General features: G+C 44.2%; 1 protein-coding gene across 1 annotated transcript in view; it reads right to left on the minus strand.

Moving 5' to 3' along the window:
* The window catches only part of RAPGEF4 (Rap guanine nucleotide exchange factor 4), a 181,634-nt gene that overhangs the window by 147,208 nt on the left and 9,403 nt on the right, over window positions 1-25,023 (minus strand). The window contains exons 2-3 of the mRNA XM_063116392.1: window positions 12,391-12,533; window positions 9,515-9,603 (exon numbers count right to left, since the gene is read on the minus strand). Of these exons, the coding sequence (XP_062972462.1) occupies window positions 9,515-9,603; window positions 12,391-12,533 (232 nt within the window). The remainder of the gene's footprint in view (window positions 1-9,514; window positions 9,604-12,390; window positions 12,534-25,023) is intronic.

Here is a 25,023-nt window from a genome sequence, read left to right on the forward strand (position 1 = left end):
GAGGCAGTGATGGGGAAAAGTGGTCTGCTGCTGCATTCTAATCATACAGTTCTGCGTTGCCAAATAAACTTGCAACCGTTAGCTGTATAGACCGCAGCCAATTTTTCACCAAGATTAAAGCTCCATTGTGTACAGGAAGAGAATTAAGAATCTAAGAAGAATTTAACAAGTTTCTCAAGAAAACAGAGATCAGTAATGCAGTTCTGGGGGCAGAAGAGCATTAACAATTTAATTTGTCGTTCCTGCTACATGGCAACATTATTAAGTTCTGGGATATGTTTCTCCCTTGACTATTTTTACAACAGTATTAATCTTTTAGTCTAGTAAATGCCCTACAGCCATTAACTAACATACTCAGGTAGGGTTTTAAAAGAAACAACCTTTATTAGCCCTGTACTGACTGTAACACCAACATTTCATTGAATTAGCTAGGCCTGTTTCTCTACCTTTGTCTGAAGAGGTAAATCCACAGCATAAGAAAAAAAAATTCCAGTTATGTAGGATTCATTCTGAATGGCTGAATCAACATCCTGTTGACTTCAACTGAGTAAGGTATACAACACAATCCATGCTGTAGCAACCTCATACATAGGCTACTGTAATGTGCTCTACATGGGGCTGCCCTTGAGAACTGTTCACACTTCAACTGGAGTAGAATGCTGCTGCTTGTTTCTTGAGTGGCATGAAGAGTTGATAGCATATTACATCCAGTTTCTCTGATCTCCACTGGCTGCCTATTATTCACTTCTGAGCCTTCTTCAAGGTTGACCTACCAGGCCCTAAATGGCTTGGAGACCAACTACTTGTTGGAAGGTCTCTCAAAGTTTGTACCAGCTCAGCTTTTGAGATCTTTGGAGGAGACTCTGTGTCCTGCCTGTAGGATGCTCGAAGGTGCAGAACAGAGGGATGATCAAGCCAAGCCAAGGTCAGAGCACATGCAGTCAATCAGTCCAGAGGGTCAGGCAATAACAGTAGTAGTCACAAGACAGGCAAAGGTCAAAACACAGGTAAACACAGTTACACAGTCCGGAGGCACAGTCGGTAGGCAGTCCAAAGGTCAAGAAACAGGATATCAGGCAGAGTCACGGTACAGGAAACACGATACAAGGTGTGTGGACCAAAGTTGTTGTTGTTATTATTTATTTATTTATATAGCACCATCAGTGTACATGGCTGATTCCAAATGCAGGCTTTTAAGCCCTGCTTAAAAGGTTTTTAATGCAGGCTTTTAAGCTGAGCTCTGGGTGTTTGACCCCACCCAGAGCTCAGCTGCAGTAATCAAAGCTCTCCTTTCAGAGCCCTACTCCTGAGGAAACCCTTTCTCCCTGAGGAGACCTTTTCTGCAGGCGAGTACGCCGTCGCACAGGAGCCTTATTCGCCTGTTGCTTGAGGCAACGTCGCTCCCAGGGGTCAGGGGGGGTGCTCAGCCTGTGCCTCAGAAGCAGAGTCCCTTTCTCCTGGCAGGGATGGTCCTGCAACTACCTCCCCTGAGGGCTCAGGCTCCTGCGGGTCTGATGGTGGTCTTGGGTCTGGGGCTTCAGCTTCTGTGGAACTCTGAGCTTCTGGGGCCTCTAGCTCCTCGTCTGAGGAGGACTCCTCAAGTAGGGGCATGACACTCTGTTAGCAATCCTGTCTATGGGCAATGCCAGGGGAGTAGTGCCTTCTTGGTTGTGGCACCATCATTATGGGACTCTGTGCCTTTGGGGCTGTTTAAGATGCACCTCTCTGCTCAGGTCTTCAGGTCTTTTTGATGTCCTTGAGGAGACCTTTGAGTCTTCTGTGTTTGAATGGTTTCTTGTAAGGGGTTTCCTATCAATGCACCAAAAGACATGTAGTGGAGGTCCAGTATGAAAAATAAAATAAAAAATCAGGAAGGGCAACAAACATGGAGAAGATGGGGGAGACTGGGTCCATATAAGAAAAAGTCTGAAGTTTTAGTGGTGAGAAATATGGGCTTAAAAGAAACAAAGAAAAAACCCTTAAAATATGAGCTTTTTCCTTCAATGGAGAGCAAGCTCACTTGGTACCTTAGACTTCAGAGCCCAGACTTTTTCTGTTCCCTCTTCTTCATAGATCTAGTATCTTTGGGGAAATCCGGTGCATGGTGCCAATTAGGCGGGTTAACATTGCTTGATAGGAACTCCTGCTGTTCTGTTGGACTGACTTTGGGAATGAGATCAGCTAGAAGCCTTGCTTGTGGCTCCCCCCTGCAATCCAAGAAGTTGCAGCGGACCCCACTCCTGGGGGCCAGCTGATGGGCACAGCCACAGAACTGTCTAAAATGAAGATGAGGTAGGAACTTTCAAAGATGTGCTTGTTCCTAAACCTACAGATTTGATGCACATAGCATGGGGAAAGCACAAAGGTCACATCACAAATCTCACATAGCGAGGCAACCAAGCTACATTATGCGGTATCAAAAATTGAGCACTTGGAAGCATCAAATCCTCTGAATGCCTTTCTGTTTTAAGAGGCAAATATGATGGTTTTAAAATTCCGTTTTCTTGGTAAAGCTTGATTGTCCTTTCCTCCCAAAATAAGAAAAGGCGGGGAGGGGTGGGGAGTTTGTAGAAATGTGCTAAATGCGTTTGTGCTAAAACAGAGCATTTGTAGATACAAATTTTGAAATGTGTTTTCTCCCCACCACCACCGCACAAATTATTCATAGCTGCAGGTAGATGTGGTTATTTATACTGTGGAGGTATGATTTTTTTTCTTTACCTATCCTTGTAATCTTGCTTGAGTCATCAGGGTTTGACTATTAAGTTTACACTTGGCTGACATGATATGATGTTTATGGCACACTCTTATATGGATGATGTGGGCTAATTTGCAGGGGGAGTGGTATGTGGAATAATTCATTACCTTTGTGCCCTTCCCAGGTTACCATTCTAACAGCTCGGTTTTATGCCAATTTAGGTGCACCTAAGCCAATGCAATTCAATGTAAGACTCTTAGGGTAAGGTTATGCTGATGTTTGCCAACTTTTCAGGTTCTGTAGCTATGCCTTTGACAGCAGCTGAACCAGTGAAATTTTCAGCCAAAGAAATGGTTAAAAATACAAGAACAATCTTGCTGGATTAAACTAAACTCTGGTATTCTGTAGTCCAGTATTCTGCTTCCAATACAGTCAGCCAGATGCCTTTGTCCATCGCCTGTTGTTTGTTTACAGCATCTGATATTTTGAGGTATACTGCCACTGCCTATGGAAGTTCAGTTTAGACATCTTTGCACATAAGCCATTAATAGACCTATCTATCGTCATTATTATCTTATGATGGTTTCTTTTTTAAATAGACTGCAATCATATATCAACCTTCCTCTCCATCTTAATTTGTTAAATTAAGCCCTGTTTCAGTTATTATCTATTTGTACAATCTGAACATCTGCTGCTAGATGCAAGGCTTTTGCAGCTGTGACTCCAAGGCCGTGGAATGACCTCCCTCTGGAACTGAGGAACTGTTCCCCTTTGCATGCATTTTCATCAGTCTTCAGACTTCTTGTTCTAGCTGGATTTTAGAATTTTATTGTTTTTATCTTATACTGTTTTACATTTATTTGTATGCAGGGGTACGTAACCTGGTGTCCTCCCGATGCTTTGGATTACATTCCCCATAATCTCCAACCATTGGCCATCCTGGCTGATGAGAATTGTAGTCCAAAACATCTGAAGGGTGCCAGGGCACCTACTCCTGACCTTAAACTAACCAATAACATAGTTCTAGGAGCTCTGTTCTTTTATTTGTATGTCAGGTTTAAAACAGTGAATAAGAAAAGGATTTTTAAAATAAATTAATAGTACACAACAGATCAGGGTGAACCTTGCACCATGTGACTCTAAAGGTGCAATCCTATACATTTCTACTCAGAGGTAAGTCCCATTCAGTTCAATGGGGCTTACTCCCAGGTAAGTGAGTGTAGGATTGAAGCCTAAGCATATTGCCTGTTAATCTGTGTAGTCTTTTTCTGTCCTTGTTGCAGCATCCTACAAAAACATGTAGAATAGGGCGGGAGGAAAGTTATTTTAGAGGCCATTTCTGTTCTTCAACATCAGGAAAACATTTCAAAGATTTTATGAAATGAACTACATCATAATCTTGAAAGTGTCACCTATCCTAACTCATTTATTGCCTTCTGTTCTGGATCACAGGGTCACAAATTCCTTAAAGTGTGCATGAGGAGAGGGTGGGGAATCTACAAAAGCTGAATTTCTGTATGTGGGCTAATTAGTAACTTAAAAACTGTCATTGACATATCATGCTGTGGTGGTCACTGGCATGCCCACAGCGATTCAGAGAGTTTAGATTCAGAGCAGTGGTTCCCAAAGTGGGCGGTAGTGCCCCCTTGGGGGAAGTGGGATTGCATAGGGGGGCGTTAAGAGGCAAGGGAGCGGCAGGGGGGCGCGCGAGGTGGTCTTTTCCAAGAAGCACCTCTCCAGAAGGTTTTAAAACCCAGGGACATTTTTTGGTCCCAAGCCATATAGGGGAAGAATACATGCATGTATTAATACTGTTTAAGAAGAGTCCTTTTAACAGTGAATTGAAATGTTTCAAAAGCACCAAAACGCTAATGAAGAGATATACCCTGCTTGGTGTGCCCCGCTATACTGAACTATGGAGAGTGGTTCAGAAGCTCCTGGTTGCATTTCCAACATCATGTTTGGTGGAATGTGGTTTTAGAGTGGTCTGCCTACTTCTCTCCAAGCAAAGAAATCAACTCCAGATTACTAAACGTGGTGATTTAAGACTCATGTTAAGTGACTTTAAACCAAACATTGGGAAACTGGTATCACTTCATCAAGCCCATCCATCACATGAAGAATTTACAGAATAGTGAGGTACTCTATCTACCCTAGTTACTAAATGTGATATCTATTATTCTTGCTAAATGTCTATCAGACTTTGAAAAGATATCACTGGATCAAGTTCATCCATTATGTTTAATTGGATAAACAAAAATGTAATTGGATTTTGAATAAATATTCAATTAATTGTTACTGTTTTGAATTTTATTGTTATTATCGTTAAAAACCGCTATTCTGAATAATGACCTTTATAGAGTAGGGTAGGGCATGAGTTTGTGGAACCAAGGGGACGGTGACCTGAAAATGTTTGAGAACCACTGATTTAGAGCAGCACCACAGGGGAAAATCATGTTTGCTTACCATCGCTTCTCTGCCCATGTTTGTCCCTCATTACTTCCTCTTTTGAAAGCGGAAGTAAACAACATGCACGTGGCCCATTCAGTGGGCCGTTTTGATCTTGCTGCTTCTCCTGCGCACAGCAGGAAAAAGCGGCAACTTCCATCTTTAAAAATAAGTCAGACTTACCGGGGTGTTTTTTTGTTGCGTGAAGGAGGCTAGAAGGGGCGGAGGCAGACGACGTCGTGAAAGGGACCCACAAAAATCCGTGAGTGCCCAGTAAAGAGCGTGGAATAAAACATTTGTCTGATGGAGCTTTTATTGGCTCATAAACTTTGGGAGTCGGTTGTAGTAAGCAAACAAACCTTTCCAAATGAAGAAATGTGACAGAGCTGCATGGGTGATGAAGGTTGGGAATTTCAGTGGGGAAAAGAAAAGAAAAAGACTGTATACATTCAAGCACTGCCATCTTGTGGTATGCCGACATTTTGCAGGTATTAATACAATCCAGTATTATTCAATATTATTGCTACCTGCTTAATCTTGACATTCCACTAAAACTGTTACTGGTTTTATTCATGCCCATGTTAGTATAAAAGAAGTAAATTTCTAGTACACCTGTTTTCAATGGTTAAAAATATTAAACGTATGAGCTGCCAGGGGAGGAGGAAGTTAAGTCCTGCTCAGCAGCTGCACGCCAGTCCAAAAGGATCCATTCCAGTGTTATACCCGCACTCGAACCTATGCCACTAAGTTCTGCTTTTCGTACTTCTATTGTCCTAGAAATCAGCCACCTAATTTTAGCAAGCTCTTTTTGAAGATAAATGAAGTGATATTGATTTTTCACATTTTAGATGTTAACCGTCCATTTCCAGAGTTGTTTGCTGCTTAGTGCTATCTCTGCATTTTGCAGAGCAATATCAAAACGCCATTCCCTTCCTAGGAAACTCACTTACACCAAGTCTAATGGCCATCTAGCTCAATATGTTTAATACTTTTCTTTTTTTAGAGCTTAACACTGCTTCTGGCTTTTACTCTGGTTTTTACTTTGGTTTTCTTCTGTTTTAAGCTTTAGGTTGTTATACTATGTTTTACTATGTTATTGTATTTTATGGTTTTAAGTTAGGTTTATGAACCTCTGAGAGGGAGGATGGTAAAAAGAAATGTAATCTTATATAAGAACACAGTTGTGTAAGGCTTATTACTCAAGATCTACCTGACCAATTTAGCTCATTTTTGTTTTAAATTGAAGCTTGAGGTCTGTAGATGTGTAGAAATTTTTGAAAGTTCAAAAATGTTCAAAGCTCAAGTTTTAACAGCAATTAATTTTCTCCTCGCCAAACGGCCAGAGCAGCCTCCCCACCAGTGGGATGACAGTTAGCCCTGTTCAGCCATGGCACAGCCAAGCAATTCCGCTGTCACTGGCAGCGGGGAGGGGCAAATGGCAACCAATTGGGGTGCATAAGGGAGGGGGTGGGGCTGTTCCACATGCAAATTCCAGATGGGGGAATCACTATGCATGAGCCACATTTGCATTATTCATGAGCCCCTCTGTGGTGAGGGGAATGTGGGGCAAAAAGGCGGGAAAACAGCAGGACTACTAGCATCCATTGCGACATGGGCTTCACACTAGTAAATAAATATTGTCAGCGCTAACTGGCAGTGGCTCTCCAGGATTTCTGACAGGGGTCTTTCCCAGCCCTGCCTAGAAGTACTGAGGATTGAAACTATGACCTTCTGCATACAAATCACAACTTATACTGCTGAATTATGGCTCCTCCCTAAAGTTAAAGACAGATGTCTCTGGGTTGGTCCAAAATCTTTTCAATAAGGGTGGACAACCAGATGTTTTGGGCTACAATTCCCATCAGCCCTCACCATTGGCTAGGATGACCATATTTGGGAAACCAAAAAAGAGGACACCTAGTGTGTATGTGTGGGGGGAAGCAGCTTTCTGAGTCCTGCAGAAAGTACGTTATTCCCCCGCCACCTTAAAGAACCCGATTGGAGTGGAGGAGGGGAAAGGATTTCATTCTGCACCACCACCATCCACTCCAATTGGGGCCTTTTCTATAATGTCCATGAATGACCCACTTTCCCCTTTAAGACCTCAATTGGAGCTCGGGGTGGGGGAATGATGTGCCTCAAGAAAGCATGTCATTCCCTCCTGCTATGCTAATGGCAGCCTTAAAGGGGAAGGTGTGTCATTCCAGGACATTATTGAAAATTATAGAAAATCCCCCCTGACACCATGGAAAGAACAAAAACCAGGACAAATCCGGGGAAATCCTGACAGTTGGTCACCCTATCATTGGCTATACTGGCTAGGACTTGTAGGCCATAACATGTGGAGGGCCACAAGTTGCCCATTCCTGCCTTACAACCTACAGTTTTGACTATGTGAAAGACAATAACAGGAAGGAAAAGATAACACACTTCATCCACAAAAAGGAAGTTTACAAGTAGGAAAGACAAGGTCAAACAAAATATATTTAGGCTTTGTTTGGATTTATAGAGGGACTGAGAGTCTGAGCGTTAAGTTAAAGGCATCACTAAACGAGTGGCATCACACATAAATGCTGGAACAGGGAAAGTTCCAACCATAGGGGGGAAAGGACAGAGTAATCTAATTATGCTTTTAAGCAGGTGAGTGTCAGAGTCAGAGGAACAAAAGTAACAGGCAGAGAAATAAGGATATGTTTAAGACTTAACATGGGTGATAGTTTAGCAGCTCAATTCTATGCACAGTTATTAGCCCTAATCCCACTGATGGACGTGTTTCTTGTTAAGCAGCTTTCCGTATCGCCTTTTAACATCAGAATTAAGAGCATCAATACACTGACACTGGTTTGGCTCTCACCAGCATCTCACTCTGCAAATGGCTTAGAATCAGACTCTGCATTGATTGAAGGAAATCCACCATTGTGAAAAGTTAACCAATTTTTTTAAAAAAATTGTAATAGAATCTCATGAAAGTGCAAGGCGGGTGAGCATCCAAGATGAACACAAAAGGAGAGAAAAGTCTCAGGATGCTGAAAACAAATTTATTGTAGTAAAAGCTTGACACATTTATGCCACTAGCTTTTGATTAGGCCTTCTTCAAGGGGCTATAACAATACTTAGATAGGCTGTGTTCAGACAACACAATAGTCAACGGTGGGCTAATAATCAGCTTGACAGTTGTTTATCTAGGGGATACTCCCCACATGACATGATAATAATCAACCATGGTGTGGATTAGGAGCAGCATTGAGTTGACTATTAGTCCACGCTGATTTGACTCGCTCATCCCCTGCCCTCTCTCTCCCTCAGTCCTCCTGCTAGTATCCCATCAGCCACTGCTTCCGAAAATTTATCCTGCTGGCTGGACTAGTGCAGCAGCTGCCACTTAGCCTGCTCTTGCAGGCTGACAAAATGAGCAATGGGGGCCAAGGAAATAACCAGTGCTGCCCTACACACAACATGATAATCAACAGTGGTTCAAATACGCAACTCTGCACAGCGTTGGTTATTTGTATTGGTTTTTTATTATTATTATTATTTATTTATTTATACAGCACCATCAATGTACATGGTGCTGTACAGATTTTTCAGCCAAATAACCAACCGTTGGTTAAAAAACTGCCGCCACACAACATGATACCCAACCATGGGTTAAATAACCAACACAATAACACATTGGTTATCATGTTGTCTGAACCCTGTCAACAAATATGAATGAGACAACACAAAACTAAAAAAAAAAACAATTAGAAAAGCAAGCATGGCATGTGCATAAACGTAAAGAAGCCTTTGCATCTCAAACACCCATGCAGTCACACAACAAAGCTGCCATAAAACAAGCCACTATGAAAGCCACAATGGTCGTGGTCCTCCAAGAAGCTGGACTGCCTCATCTACATCTGCAGATCTCCCCCCGCCCCCGCTCCTGACAGAGGAACTATAGCAGCAAACGGGAGTTGGGGTGGGAGGGATACACAATACTGACAGAATCCTTAACAGTTTTATCAACTTGTAAGTAGGGATTCTGTTAAATCTGTCCTGTCTGTGTTTTGCAGATTGTCATGCATCTTTCATTTCATCATCTGCTCATTGACAGAGCTGAATTTGTTTGTATGAGAATTTAGTTTGTTTGCAAGTGGACATTTGTACAGATTTCCCTCCAAAGTTAAAAACACACACACACACACAAAAAACTTTCCACAAGTCCATAGAATCTGTGCAACTCGGAAAATACCGGCCCACTCTGGAATGTACAGGTCAGATACACACACATCCAATCTCATTTGAATCCATTATGGATTTCTCCAACAACTCTACTTGTGGGTAACATTCTCCCCAAAGGATTATACTATACTAGAGTTGTAATTTTACCTGGTGGTTGCTTGTATCAGAAACTTTAACATCCAGAGATCCTGTCAGAACTGCATACCAATTTGTTCCAATATCACCTTGACGAAATACTATAAAGAAAAACAAAAAGAACAGTGAGATAAAATACTCCAGTTAAAAGGTGTATTTAATCACAATTATTTTTATTTATGTATTGCATTTATATTCCACCTTTTTTCCTCTTAAGGAACCGAGGATGGCATACATAATCCTCCTGTGAGGTAGGTTGGGCTGAGATTCTGTGTCTGGCCCAAAGTCACCCAATGGGTTTCCATGGCCGAGTGGGGCCTAGAACTCAGATCTCCAGACTCCCAGCCCAACACTTTAGCCACTATATCACACTGTCTCTCTTTTATGACTGATGTTGACTAATAGTGACAACAGCAATATAATTAGGGCATATCTGCATTCACAGTCATTCCCAAAGGAACCCTGAGATCTTTAGCCGTGTGAGTGGGGCAGAAGATTAGAATTCTTAGCACCAAACCTACCATTCCTAGGGGACTGGCAATTTTGCTGGACTAAAACTGATGAACTTCTTAAAGGCATAGTTCTGCCTTTCTTCTTTCTACCGATAGGCCATCATAGCCAATCATATTAACTGAAACTAACCTCTCAATCAGCCTTCCCCAATCTGGTGCTTTCCAGTTCTGTTGGACTACAGTTCGCACAATTCCCTAGGCAGCACAATGAAAGCCTCATCAGGAAGTACCTCGGATGCTTCAACGTTTTGTTTTAACATAGCTCTGTGTCCTGAGAACTCATTTGAGTTGGAAAGGAGATTACAGATGCTTAGGCAAACAAACATCTGCTCTGGACCCTCTGTCAATCCAGCCATGACACCACTGCAGTCTCTCTCACATACCTTCCTTCTCCTCTGATGCAAAAACATGGGCCCCAAAGGTAATGAAGGAAGGAGCATGGACAGGCCACAAAAGCACCACCAAGAGAAGGCTAAGAAGCCATGTGACTTAACATAGCAGGTCTTCCCCACAATAAGGATCTTAAAGCTGATGTCCATTGGTGCACATGCAGAAGCACTTGTCATTGTTGGATGACTTGCAGCTGAATCAGTGAAAAGCATTGAGTTTTAAGCTATGCCAGTTGGTACAGAAACAGTGTAGTCGGGCCATGTCCTGCAGAACCTGTACTGCCTGTTTCATTTGTGTGTGTGTGTGTGTGTGTGTGTGTGAATTTAACAAAACAGAACTGAAAACAAATGGGGATGGGGGAGAACAAACATTACATGCATAGGAATTATATGTTTTTTTCATCAGAAACACCAGTCATAAAAGAGGGGGGAGAGAGTTATGCATAAATTTCAAAAACAGCAGACCAAATTTCCATGTATTTATCCACTTGCAAGTGGTGTCTATATACCACCCATTCAAATGCTGATAGCGTTGTCCATTGCATTATAGGAGGTGAACATTTATCCTTCCTAGGTAATAATATCAGTCTTTTAGCTGTCATAAGGTCTCGGAAAATCCATTTGCACTGACCGTGCATTAACTTCCAAGAAACCGGTAGGTGCACTGCCTCTTTCGTAACCATGAAAGAAGATGCAGCCGCAGCGTCTTCCCATCCCACCCCACTCTTCTCCTGGTCCTGCTGCTCATCCTCATCTCTGATGCAGTGAAAGATGGACCCAGCTTGCTTCAGCTAGCACAGTGGTGGGGAGACTCAAAGCTCCATCCGACGGGCGTTTTATTGCACGCTCGTTACTGGGCACTCACGGAGTTTGCTCAGGTCCCTCACATGGCGCCGTCTGCCTCCTGTGCACCTTCCGCCCCTTCTGGCCTTCCTTGCGTGACAAAAAACCCATCTTTAAGTCTGTTGTTTTTTTAAACTCGGAATGGCTGCTCTCTCCTGCTGTGTGCAGGAGAAGCAGCGCCATTAGAACAGCGGACTCAATGGGCCTCGTGCTTGTTGTGTACTTCCTCTTTTGAAAAGAGGAAGTAACTGAGGAAGGAAAACATGAAGGTAGGGAGTGTGTTAACCCCCGGTGTGATGGAGCTTTCTTTCAGCTGAGGGCCGAATTCAATTTTGGAGAAGGTCTCAGGGGCTGCATTCTAGTGATGGGTGGGGCCAAAGGCAAAAGGGGTGGAGTCAAAAATAGGGGGAAAGTACCAGCATACTGCAGCTTAAAGCTCTTATTGCCAGTAACTAAACTTTGAGAGAAAGCATTTCAAGCTTTTAAAGCAGGGAAGGGGAAACCGCCCAGAGAGCTTTGGCTATGGTGCGGTATATAAATGTAATAAATAAATAAATAAATAAATAAATTAAACCATCAAATGATATGTGGCTGGGGGAAAGGACAAGATTGGGATTCAGGGAGAGCTGGATTTGCCTCCCCACTCACCCCCGACTTGCATTCCTCACCCATGAGCTAGCAGGAAACAAAACTGCCCGGTTTTCTCCTATTTTCTTTTGTAAGAATGCAAAGAGGAGGTAGCAGTATTTGGAAAGCATCTTTGGAAAGTACTGATGGTGGAGGCCAAACACACCTCTTTAACGTTTCCAAAGAGGCCATCTCACCAGAGTCTGTCAGTTTCTACTCCATTAGTGTTACCAGACCCCGATGCAAAGATGCTAAAGGCTATCCTAACTATGGCAAAGGAGTATTTTTCTTTTTACATAAAACAGATTTCCTATTAAAAAGAGTGGCCAACAGAATATATAGTGAAAATAAATGGGTATGTTTCATGACAGAAAAATTTGAGAGTCAGACTAATCACTGCTCCATGCATCTTTCTTCAGAAGAACATTTAATGCTCCTAACATTAAAAAAGAACGGTCCTCTGACCTGATTCCTGATTCACTCTTACAGGCTTTCTAATCCACAAGGAACTGCTTACATGTAATTCCCTTTTCCAAGTTTTCGTAATAGCCGCAGAGACAGATTTGCTGTAGAAGGTTTGGATGAAATTTCTCAAAAGCTTTCACTTCTTTCAGCCGGGTGAATATAATATCAACATCTTCACTGGAACGCTCCAAGGGCCTGCAAGAATAGACATGAAATGTGTTTGCTTGGATATCAAAGAACATCTTTCTTTCACTGTTTAGGTCACCTTCTCCCAAAAGCGACATGGGAGGATTAAAACATGTTTAAAATCAAACCGACAGCTACAAAATAAAATGAAATGCAAAGTAAAAACACCACGCAATTAAATCCAACCAAAATCCTAAATCAAACACATGCATCCTTCCAGCAACAAATACCAGTCTAACCTTGGCCATATATGTCAGTTCAGCTATGAATACTTTACAAAACTAGGAATATACTCAGGAAAGTGCTCAGGGTTTCACGAGTCTTACAGAGGAGGAAGAGGAAGAGGAAGAAGAATTCTACAATGTATCAATAGTCACCCGAAAATATCTTTCTGGATGACCTTCTGATGTGGCCGTAAGTCATACAGTGCACAGTTGAGAGGTCTCTCCCAGAGTTGTGTACCCCAGGTGCAAAACACTGAAGAAAAGAAGCATTCACTGACTTTAAGCTCCAGCTACATCCCCACCCGCCCCAGGGAGCTATCGGGTTATTGTCAGTAGTATTTTTCTATATCAGAAGAGCATATTTGTATGTAGTGCTGTAAGGATGAGGAAGCTGCATAAGTCACTCATGAAAACATTTCACAGGGTGTGGGCGTTGCCATCAAGCAACTGAAGCAGTTGTTTGGGGCAGCCAATTCCACAGGAGATGACCTTTACCAGCATCCAAATATCATCTCGCTTTGCAGTTTACAAAAAATGACCACCAGTCCAAAGCACAGGTGGGTTGGAAAGGTTTTGTTTGGATGTTATATTTGAGGAGCACGTCGCACACATAAAACAGTGAGGAAGAAAGTGCAGGCTACTCTTGCTCTAAAGACACTGGACTAAAATGTGCATTAGATCCATTGAGAGCTGAAATTCTTTCAGACCTCAGAAAATGAATGAGTGAATATGTTCTGATAGCACCTGGAGGTAAGGAGAAAAAATGATCAACAGTCGCTGCGGCACTGCAATATTGCACAAAGGGTCTGAAAAGCAATTATTATTATTGTTATTATTTTAGGGATTTATGCCATATGCTTCAACGAGCTCTCAAGGTGGTTCTTGAGACAAGCAAATCCCCTGTAACCAGTGACACTAAAATGTGGCTTAAGTGCTGGGTTCCTTGCAACAGAGATACAACATAAAGGGGAGATACCTGCAGGGCCGGCCCTACTTTTAGACATCCGGGGGCCGGGGGGGGGGTCTCAGGCAATTTTTTTAGGTGCCATGAAGGGGCAGCAAATTTGTTATTTATTATTATTTATTTATTTATTTATATAGCACCATTAATGTACATGGTGCTGTACAGAGTAAAACAATAAATAGCAAGACCCTGCCGCATAGGCTTACATTAGTTTATTGTTATTAGTTTATTGTTATTGAACTTTTACTGCCAGGGAGGGGGAGAGGGCATTGTGGAATGTTTTTATTGTTACATTTTCATTGCCAGAGAGGGGGAGAGGCTCTTGTGGAATTTTCTGCCTCAGGCGCCAAAATAATTTGACAGGACTTGGGTGCTCTACACCCTGACCTTGGGGGTGGGGGAGGGGTGTCACTTGCTGCTCTGCCTCTGAATATATGTACCTCCTTACAGCTAAGGATTACATGGGCACCGTCATCTCTAAAAAATAAATAAATTAAAACCAATTTGGATGGCTTTAAAATGGGGGGTGGGATAAATTCCTGGAGGCGAAGGCTATCAATGGCTACTAGTCCTGATAGTTGTGTGCTATCTCCAATATTCGAGGCAGTAAGCCTCTGTGCACCAGTTGCTGGGGAATATGGGTGGGAGGGTGCTGTTGCACCATGTCCTGCTTGTTCATCCCTGCTGGATGGCTGGTTGGCCACTGTGTGAACAGAGTGCTGGACAAGATGGACCCTGGGTCTGATCCAGCAGGACTCTTATTATGTTCTTATATGAGACCTAAATGAGTATTTAAATAAAAAAAAGATGTGAGAAATGCAATGTGGTGGTTTGGCATCTGTCGTGGACTGCCATATTCCACCTCTGTCTCTCTCTTATCACTTCAGCCTGCTAAGGAAAGAACGCAAGGCAAGCAGCGATATGATACGAGAGATCAACCCACTGGCAACAGAAGCATGAGAGCCATCCAGCACATTCAAGCAAGCACAGAATAATGACAATGGCCATACTATGGGGAAGGTTGCCTTATGCCATTTCACTCTGCCTGACTGCGCGAACCTATCTTTTCTGACACCTGGCTCCAATAAAATGTCCACAGAATACATTCTTTTCATCTATGGCCATAGTTGGCATCTACATTTTAATCACTAGTTCCTTGAATTTCCAATTCTATCTTCAACACTAACAATAAAGAGAGAAATAATTTTAAAAGTCTTTCATTTAAAGGCTTGAAATTCAGAAAAGCAAACCCACTGTCCTTTTGGGTAGTATATTATCCTGAGGAAAAGATCTTCCTAATGATTAAATTATATCCCTGCTGTTACCTATTTTATCTATGTGAATTCACAATCCAGCCTTTCGTCTTTACCTGGATAGGAAAGAGAAAGAAGTGAAAATGAGGGGGTGGGGAAGGAAAGGGGAGTTTTATTTATTTATTATTACATTTATATCCAAAACAGCTTCCACGATCATCCTCTCCATTTATCCTCACAAGAACTCCTGTGAGGTAGGTTAGACGGAGAGTCAGTGACTGGGGGGCTGTCTATATGTTGGCTTTGCCCCGCAGTGACTCCAAATCGGTGCTACGTCAGTTATATGAGGTAGCCGCCAATTCAAAGCCACCCCAGGACAAAGATCCGCAGCAGAGAAGTCAGGGACGTACTCTGACTTTTCCGGCCCGAGTGAGGTCAGTGCTGCTCTTCCACCATCTGTTCTTGCTCCAGTGCTGCCCTGGGGGCATTCCTGAGCAGAAGGCGACCTCCCGTTGCTCACTGGAAGACTCAGGAGGGGAGGAGGCAGGCCTTGGGAGCCTAATGGCAACTGGAAAGCCTGCATTGCCTCTCCCAGTGGGGATTATTCACCACCACCCTGCAGCAGGGTTACCGCGGGGTTTGGCGGTGGAACAGCACCAACTTGTTGCCATGAAAAGCACCTCTGGCCCAAAGTCACCCAGGGAGCTTCATGGCTGAGTCGGCACTAGAACCTGGGTCTCCAACACACTAACCACCACACTGGCTCTCTGTCAAGATAGGATATAGCCAGATCAGATATTAGGTCACAATATTGAGGTTTGGGGGCAATATAGCGGTCAACAAAGAACTCCAGGATGTTCTCCCATATGCCATTAATAGGGTGTTTCATATGCCTGATAAGCTTCACATATTATACTCTCCTGTGGTGCCAGTTCCCAGATGTCTGCTAACCAATCATCTTCTTCTGACCCTGTAAAATCAGTCAGTTAGCAACTATGGTTAATGTTTAACAGGGGCCACGTCTCGATTTTGAATTAAGCAAAGACAGAAGGTTTAGTAGGAATAGTGGCTCTGCTCTCACAGGTGACAAGAAGAAACAAAGTGCTCTTTAACCCCTTCCTCGCCATCATGCACAAAAACAAAGGCAAAGCCCTCACCTTAAGTGCCTCAGGGTCTTGCACAAGGGATTGGAACGATTAGAGTACATCAAAAGATGAACTCGGACAAAACCTCTGATGGAGGTCAGTGATTCCTAGGGTCCCTGAATAGGATGGCTCGTAAAACCCCTCTGACGTCAGAGACAGTGCTCCGAACTCAGAAGAGGAAGTCAGAGATCCAACCCCAGACCCCTCCCTCCCGCAGCCGACATCGGAAGAGCAAACCTTGGAGCCTCAGAAAAGGGAACGTTTTGGGGTAAGGGGAGGAGATCGAATACTGAGCCTCCTCCAGCATCCTTCCCTTCCCCTCCAAAGCTGGGCTAAAAAGCCTGACTTGCAAGAATACAGGAGATCAGAGGATTGTGAGGAAAAGATCATCTCTGCTGCTGGTCCTGACCTGTCAGCTTTATCCTGTCAGGGCACAGGAAACATGGAAGCCTCCAAGCAGCAAACGTGCAATCAATAGGATTGTGTCCTAAAAAGCCCTTGACCTCTGTTTCAGCTCAACTAATGTGAGGAGCAGGGGGTATTTTAGATCAAGGGCAAGGACTAAAATAATATGTGCATGTTAGCACAGGTACTGTAACAGCTTCAGCTCCATAAAAATGGTTGGTAGCTCGTTGGCCACTGTGCTGGACTAGGTGGACCCTTGGTCTGATCCAGAATGGTTCTTCTTATGTCCTTTTCCTTGTAGGACTTCAGAGATGCTTCAACTTTAAACTTCCACCACTACTTCTTTGCTGAAACCTTTTAAGAAAGAGTTTGACCTCCTCATTTTATTTGAAGTTCTGCACTGACAATGATACTAATAAATACTAATTTTCTTGTCACAATATTTTTAAATAGATTAAGAGGTATAGATTTTAAAAGAGGGAATTAAAAACTGCAAGAAAATATTGCAATGTGGAGTGCTCCTGTTCAGGGTTCGAGACAGCCTTGCCCTCTCCCAGAATACTCTATTCCATTTTCCCACCTGCCCTCCCCACAAAGTCCATGAGAATTTCATGGCCATTGATGATGCTAAGTCTTCACACTTTCCACAAGCAAATTATTGATTTTTAATGTGAAGAATCATACAGAAATGAAAATCTACATCAGTGGTCTGAAAGATTGTATATCACAGGCCATTTCTGCAGATTTCAATATTTACAAATTAATTATGTAGCACCATCAACAATGGTGCAGGGACTGCAATGGTGCAGGGACTGAGCACCAAGGTTGATACTAAAGGCAAGGTTAGCAGACAGTCCGAGGTGCATTGAAGAACAAGGTTTTCTAGGACTACAAAGCAGTCACCTGAGAGCTGAAAGAGAGACATTATTCCAGAACTCTCTGTCTAGAGCTTAAAGTTTTTAAGCCCGGGCCTGCTTAGCCTCACCCAGAGCACAGCTGCAGGCCATCAGTGCCACCTGAGGAATGGTCTACTCATAAGCAGCACGTTGCTCATAAGTGTACCTTTACTCATGAGGAGTCTGTATTCCTCAAGCAGGCACTTCTGCATCTGGCAGCACGCACCTTAGGTGTCTGTGGTCCCTGGGGCTAGGTCTGTGCATCTGAGAGGGGACTAAATACAGCTTGAAAAGAAGGGTCAACAGCCGTCTCTCTGAGGTCTCTCAACAGGTCACGACATGCATAGATCTTTACAGACACACACAAGGTCAGGTCCCTATACAGACATCCGTATAATAATTTAAACAGAAAGGGTTTCCAGAATGAGAGTGCAAATGGTGGTGATAATGGTGGTGTGTGATTATAGAGATAAGGAGCATTTCCGGGGCTTGTTCCATGCTTCTCTCCATCTTCCCAGCACTGCTGGAAAACAGTTCTGTGTAGCCGCACATCAAGCAGAAGCCCAAGATGTTCATAATCAACTTTGCTCCTGTTGGCTGAGGCTCCATGCCAGGACTAATTTTCCAGAGCAGTCCTGCCTGCTGCTAGTAAAGGAATGCTTTGCATCATCAATGCCAACTGCAGGGGGAGTTGTTTACCTTTGGGAGGGGGGCTTTCAGGTAGAGTGCTGCTTTGTAGATGCCTTTCCCCACCCCACCCACTCCAGCAGTGCTTGTGTGGGGAATGGTAACCTTTGACCTAGGCCCAGAATAGCTCTCTTGGCAAGGATTCCAGAAGCAGAAAGACTTGAGCTCCTTGGGACTTCTTGCTTCTCTCACAACAAGGCTGCATGAAATAATGAAGGGTGAGGCCAACATTCAGGCAGTGCTCAAGTCTATACTGGCCTTCCACAACCTGGTACCCTCCAGATGTTTTAAACTTCAACTCCCAGTTGTCCTAGCCATCATGGCCAATGGTCCTGAATGCTGGGAGTTGTAGTCCAAAACATCTGGAGAGTACGAGGTTGATGAAGGCTATACAGATTATAAGGTTCACCTTTGCCTGAGCCAGTATTTCAGGCTCCCTATCCTAATTCTCCAGAAAGATGCTGTGGATAAAGAGAAACTTTTGTAAAATGGTAGTGGAGGGTAAATCCTCTGAAACATCATTATTTTGAAGCTAATTGTCTGTCTCAGAGGAGCAATACTGTGATTTGGAGGAGCAATGCTGTGATTTGGGAACATCCAAGGGTGCAGTAGTCATCCCATTGGGGCATGAAGATGACAATGAATGAGCACTAATGAAGTTAAGATTAGCACATTTTTTAAAATTAAAACAATTATTTAAAAATGACATAGATTTTTATATTTGCTATATTTGCTGGGACCTTCTGTGAGATTTTTTTTTGGGGGGCATATCTTTCCCTGCTGACTTCTTCCCAAGTAGAGTGTTAGAATTACAGGGATGGGGTTAAAGGGGTCACAGCCCTTCACCTTTTGTGAAAGCTCCCTTAGGGTACAACCCTATGCCTCTTTAGACAGAAAAACACCCTAAAACTACCAGCATTCTCCTGCCAGCCCATTACTCTGAATGGGGAAGGCTACAAATTTGCAATAATGAAGGCGAGGAATAGCACTATAGCACTTTTATGAATGGGAAACAGGAGCTAGTTACTCTGACTGATGACAGTAGTGTCAATGGTGGAAAAGAGTTAATGGGGGGGGCATCCCCACCCCTTAACCACATCACTGCCAGGTCACAGCTATGTCACAGAGGCACGCCCAGGATTTACTGCGGATTGATGGGGCACACTACAGTGGAACCACCTGGGAGCTGCTTTAAGTGAAAAATATGGACTAAAGACTTTCAAAAAATGTGACTTTTTAAGAGGGAGGCTGCTGGTTGGCTGTGGATTGGCAACGACATCATGTGTCGCAAAAGACTTCAAACTGTTCTCCCTCCTCAATAAATTACTGCTATAGAACTCCATCACACCAACATGCTCCCTACCGTCGCTTCTCCGCCCGTGTTTTCATTCCTCAGTTGCTTTCTCTTTCAAAAGAAGTACAGAACAAGCATGAGGCCCACTGAGTCTGCTGTTCTAATGGCGCTGTTTCTGCTGCACACAGCAGGAGAGAGCAGCAATTCTGTGTTTAAAAACACATCGGACTTAATGAGGATTTTTTTTGTCACAAAAGGAAGGCCAGAAGGGTCGGGAGGCAGACGATGTCATGTGAGGGACCTGAGCAAACTCCGTGAGTGCCCAGTAACGAGCATGCGATAAAGCACTCGTCAGATGGAGCTAATAGATTGCCCACTAGTATTGTCTACACTGAGCAGTGGCACCTCTCTAGGGTTTCAGACAGAAGTCTTTCCAAGACCTACCTGGAGAAGCTGGGGACTGAACTTAGGACCTTTTGGACACAAACCATGTGCTCTACCACCGAGCTATGTCCCTTCCCCTCTGATGACGCCTTCATATCTGATATCACACTGCCACATGAACCTGCCTGGCTGTTTTTGAACTGCTACTGTTGAGCAAGCTTTCAAAAGGATGCCTGGAAGCGGTAAAGTTGATTACCTAAGAACCAATTAAATAATAAACTGTCAGTTAATTATTATTTTTTTCAAATACCAGAAGTTCAGGTTTCAAATTTGCCCACACACCATTTGAATATCATCATCCTCATGCAATTAATTATCGCAATCTAGTTATAATATTAGCCAGCTTTCTGTTCCCAAACTGCAGTTTGTCTAACAAGCATTAGTACAGTGTGAAACACCAGCTTCCTTTCTTGGGTCTCTGAAATAAGCTTCAGAAGACTGAGCCATGGCCTTATTTTTAAAAAATGCAAAGCCAGAATTGTGGAGGATTCTGGCTTATCGGTAACAAGCACCATAATCATGTACGCTGTCTGATTTCTCCTGCTTGGTTCCTTCTTTCGGGAACTTAGGAAGAAAAAGTTTATTTATTTATTTTATTTATTTATTTTATTACATTTATATATACCGCCCCACAGCCGAAGCTCTCTGGGCGGTTTACAACAATTAAAAATAGTAAACATTAAAAGTATACAAAAATTAAAAAAACATAAAAACAGTATAAACACAAGAGTATCCATTAAAAACAAACTTAACGTTGTTAAAATGCCTGGGAGAAGAGAAAAGTCTTGACCAGGCGCCTAAAAGATAACAACGTTGGCGCCAGGCGAGCCTCATCAGGAAGATCATTCCACAGTCAGGGGGCAACCACTGAGAAGGCCTTCTCCCTTGTTGCCATCCTCCGAGCTTCCCTCGGAGTAGGCACTCGGAGGAGGACCTTAGATGTTGAGCGCAGTGTACGGGTAGGTTCATGTCGGGAGAGGCGTTCCATCAGGTATTGTGGTCCCAAGCCATGTAGGGCTTTATAGGTTAAGACCAGCACCTTGAATTGGGCTCGGAAACATATAGGCAGCCAATGCAAGCGGACCAGAATCGGTGTTATATGCTCAAACCTCCCTGTTCCAGCTATCAATCTGGCCGCTGCATTTTGCACAAGCTGCAGCTTCCGGACCGTCTTCAAAGGCTGCCCCATGTAGAGGGCATTGCAGTAATCTAATTTGGAAGTTACCAAAGTATGGACAACTGAAGCTAGATTATCCCTGTCCAGATAGGGGCGTAGCTGGGCCACCAACCGAAGTTGGTAGAAAGCACTCCGTGCCACCGAGGCCACCTGAGCCTCAAGTGACAAAGATGGTTCTAGGAGAACCCCCAAGCTATGAACCTGCTCCTTCAGGGGGAGTGCAACCCCATTCAGAACCGGTTGAACACCCCCCATCCGATCAGATGAACCACCCAACAGCAGCATCTCAGTCTTGTCTGGATTGAGTTTCAGTTTATTAGCCCTCATCCAGTCCATTGTCGCAGCCAAGCACCGGTTCAGCACATCCACAGCCACACCTGATGAGGATGAAAAGGAGCAGTAGAGCTGCGTGTCGTCAGCATACTGATGACAGCACATTCCAAAACTCCGGATGACCACACCCAACGGTTTCATGTACATGTTAAACAGCATGGGGGACAAGACCGACCCCTGTGGAACCCCATACTGAAGAGTCCACGGGGCCGAGCAATGTCCCCCAAGCACCACCTTCTGAAGCCATCCTGCTAAGTAGGAGCGGAACCACTGCAATGCAGTGCCCCCCACTCCCAGCTCAGCCAGACGTTCCAGAAGGATACCATGGTCGATGGTATTGAAAGCCGCTGAGAGATCAAGGAGAATCAACACACACTCCCCCTGTCTTTCTCCCGACATAGGTCATCATACAGGGCGACCAAGGCTGTTTCCGTGCCAAAGCCAGGCCTGAAACCCGACCGAAATGGATCCAGATAATCAGTCTCATCCAAGAGTGTCTGGAATTTAGTCTTATGTCCATATCCCCAGACATCTGAATACCACTTGTCACTCTCAAACAAGCCAGGAATTGGAAACCTTAGCCTCAGACTCTTTTGTTGAAGAACAGCAAACCAAGAGTCTGGAAGTAAGATTAAGCTGTTTCTTCCTGTTGAGACAGTCCCTTGGTCCACCTAACTTGTTGACACTGGCTGGTAGTGGCTCTCCAAGGTTTCAATCCCTGCAATGCCAAGGATTGAAATTGGGACTTTCTGCTTCTAAAGCATGTCCTCTACCGGTTTCTCTCTCTCTCTCTCTTATAGGCTAAATCATATCTAACATGTTTTGACATGTTATCCATAATGTATGTTAAAAAGAACTCTCTCCTTGGGCTGGATCTAACTGCCTCCACACTCAATTGGGACTGGTTTTGAACCAATTGTGTGGATGTGTTTCAAAGAAACATTTTTTTAACCTGTATATGTGTAATCATCCTGAAAGCTAATAGAGTGATGTTACGTTGGAACGGGCCACCAATCTTGCCAAACAAAACATACTGGTCTTCCAGATACGATCTTATAGCTAAGAAGTTCAAAAGGCATTTAAGATTTCTTCCCACCTAATGGTATTACACTAACTAGAACTGCTGTCTCAGAACAGTTATCGAAGATTGCTGTAATGTGCTGCTTAGCTGTGATTAAACATTTCTTTGAGGGGTATAAATAAGAGCATTTGGATGAGACATGAAAAACTTTCATGTACAGATTCTTGCCAGGATAATTTGAAGGTGGAGTCATAAATGCAATTAAGCTACCCTCCAAAATTTTATATTTTAGAGTAGCCTTACTGAACTAAGTTTGGTTGTTCAGAATTAGGAGCTCAATTCTATTATTCCTGCTTCTTCATGATTTACCTTCCTAAAGTCTGGTTTAGCGTTTTTCAAACTGTCTACCTTTAGGGAAACCTTCCAGCATTGACTTGTCTGTTGTGGAATGCTATGTGAGTGCCACCAAATCCATGTGCATGCTAGAAAATTCTAGGACATGTTCTAGGAAGCACTGTTTCCCCAGAGAGCTCTGGCCAGACCTACAGGACCTCATCATAACCCCCACGAAGCGAGAGTGGGGCCCAATAATCTCCTATAGCCATACATTGCAGAGCAAGATTGCTAGTGGTGAACTATCTTTCAGGGAAACATATCAGATATTAATGATCTTCTCACTGAGAAGCCTCCGAGGAGTCCCAGAGTCCTCAAAAACACCTTTTGGAAACCACTGTCTAGTTTATTTCTGCACTAATAAATTCCAGAATTATACATTTATAAAAGCAGCGAGGAGAAGATACTGCCATGTATACGTTTCTTGACAGCTGTTGGATCTAAATATCCATTAAAACCATAAAGCTAGCTGTTGTGATGTAAGGACAGATTCCTTACAGCTATCCCCTCTTCTAGTCCTTCTGCCAACCAGATGGTTCCTGGCGGCCTTATCAGCTTGCTCTCAGGTCTGGTGGTGCTGCTGCTGAAAGCCAGGTCAGTCCAAAACAAAATCTCTCTCATCCATGATCTGATTGTGGATGAGGGGGCTGACCTGGTATGTATCACTGAGACCTGGGTGGGTAAACTGGGAGGGGTTGCTCTCACCCAGCTCTGCCCTCCTGGGTACTCAGTGCAGCACCAGCACAGACTCGAGGGCCGGGGAGGGGGGGTTGCCATGGTCTATAGGAATACAATCTCCCTCTCTAGGCTTCCTGTTCAGTCGAGTGCTGATCTTGAGTGTCTGTACTGTGTGTTCGGTAGTCGAGACAGATTAGGGATTCTGCTGTTGTACCGTCCACCCCGCTGCCCAACAGTCTCCCTGCCTGAGCTGACTGAGGTTGTCTCGGACCTGGTGTTGAGGACCCCCAGGATGGTGGTTCTGGGGATCTCAACTTCCATGCCGAGGCCGCTGTATCCGGAGCGGCTCAGGACTTCATGGCTGCCATGACAATCATGGGGCTGTCTCAACATGTTACTGGCCCAACGCATGTAAAAGGACACACGCTTGATCTGGTTTTCTCGACTGGACAGGAGGATGGTGATCTGAAAGTGGGGGAATTAACATCTACCCCCTTGTCATGGTCGGATCACTTCCTATTGAGGTTTAGACTCTCGGCAGCCTTTCCCCTCTGCAAGGGTGGGGGGCCTATTAAAATGGTCCGCCCCCAGAGGCTAATGGACTTCGATGGATTCCAGAGGGCTCTGCGGGATTTTCCTGCTGATATGGCCGGTGCTCCTGTCGAAGCCCAGGTCGCTCTGTGGAATGCAGAGATGACTCGGGCAGTTGACATGATCACGCCCAAGCGTCCTCTCCCTCTGAGCAGAGCCTGGTTAGCTCCTTGGTATACACCTGAGCTGAGGGCAATGAAGCAAGAGGGGAGACGGCTAGAACGCAGGTGGAGGAAAACTCGTGCTGGGTCTGATCGAACATGGGTTAGAGCTCACTATCGAGCCTACTCTGTGGCGGTGAGGGTGGCAAAGAGACAGTTCTTTTCCACCAGCATTGCATCTTCTCAGTGTCGTCCGGCGGAGTTTTTCCGGGTGGTTCGTGGCCTGTTACACTCTGGGCCAGGGCGTGAGATAGTCGAACCCTCAGTAGCACGCTGCGACGAGTTTGCACGGCACTTTGAAGATAAAGTTGCTCAGATTCGTCATGAATTGGACACCACACTTAATGCAGCTCCGCTAGTAGAGGCGTTCAGAGTGCTGTCCGGCTCAGTTTTATTAGATGAGTTTCAGTTATTGAGGCCCGAGGATGTGGACAAGGTGCTTGGTCAAGTCCGGTCAACCACCTGTGTGCTTGACCCTTGCCCTTTATGGCTCATTACATCAAGTAAGGAGGGGATCACCGGCTGGGTCCAGGAGGTTGTGAATGCCTCCTTGAGAGAGGGAGTAGTGCCGGCCTCTTTAAAAGAGGCGGTAATTAGACCACTTCTGAAGAAGCCTAATCTGGACCCAGAGGACGTTAACAACTACAGGCCGGTGGCTAATATCCCCTTCCTGGGCAAGGTGCTTGAGCGGGTGGTTGCAGGACAACTCCAGGCACTCTTGAATGAAACGGATTATCTAGATCCATTTCAATCAGGTTTCAGGCCTGGTTTTGGAACGGAAAGTGCCTTGGTCGCCCTGTGGGATGACCTCTGTCGGGAGAGAGACAGGGGGA

The sequence above is a fragment of the Elgaria multicarinata genome, chromosome 2, assembly GCF_023053635.1.
Source record: "Elgaria multicarinata webbii isolate HBS135686 ecotype San Diego chromosome 2, rElgMul1.1.pri, whole genome shotgun sequence".
In the NCBI taxonomy this organism is placed as follows: Eukaryota; Metazoa; Chordata; class Lepidosauria; order Squamata; family Anguidae; genus Elgaria; species Elgaria multicarinata.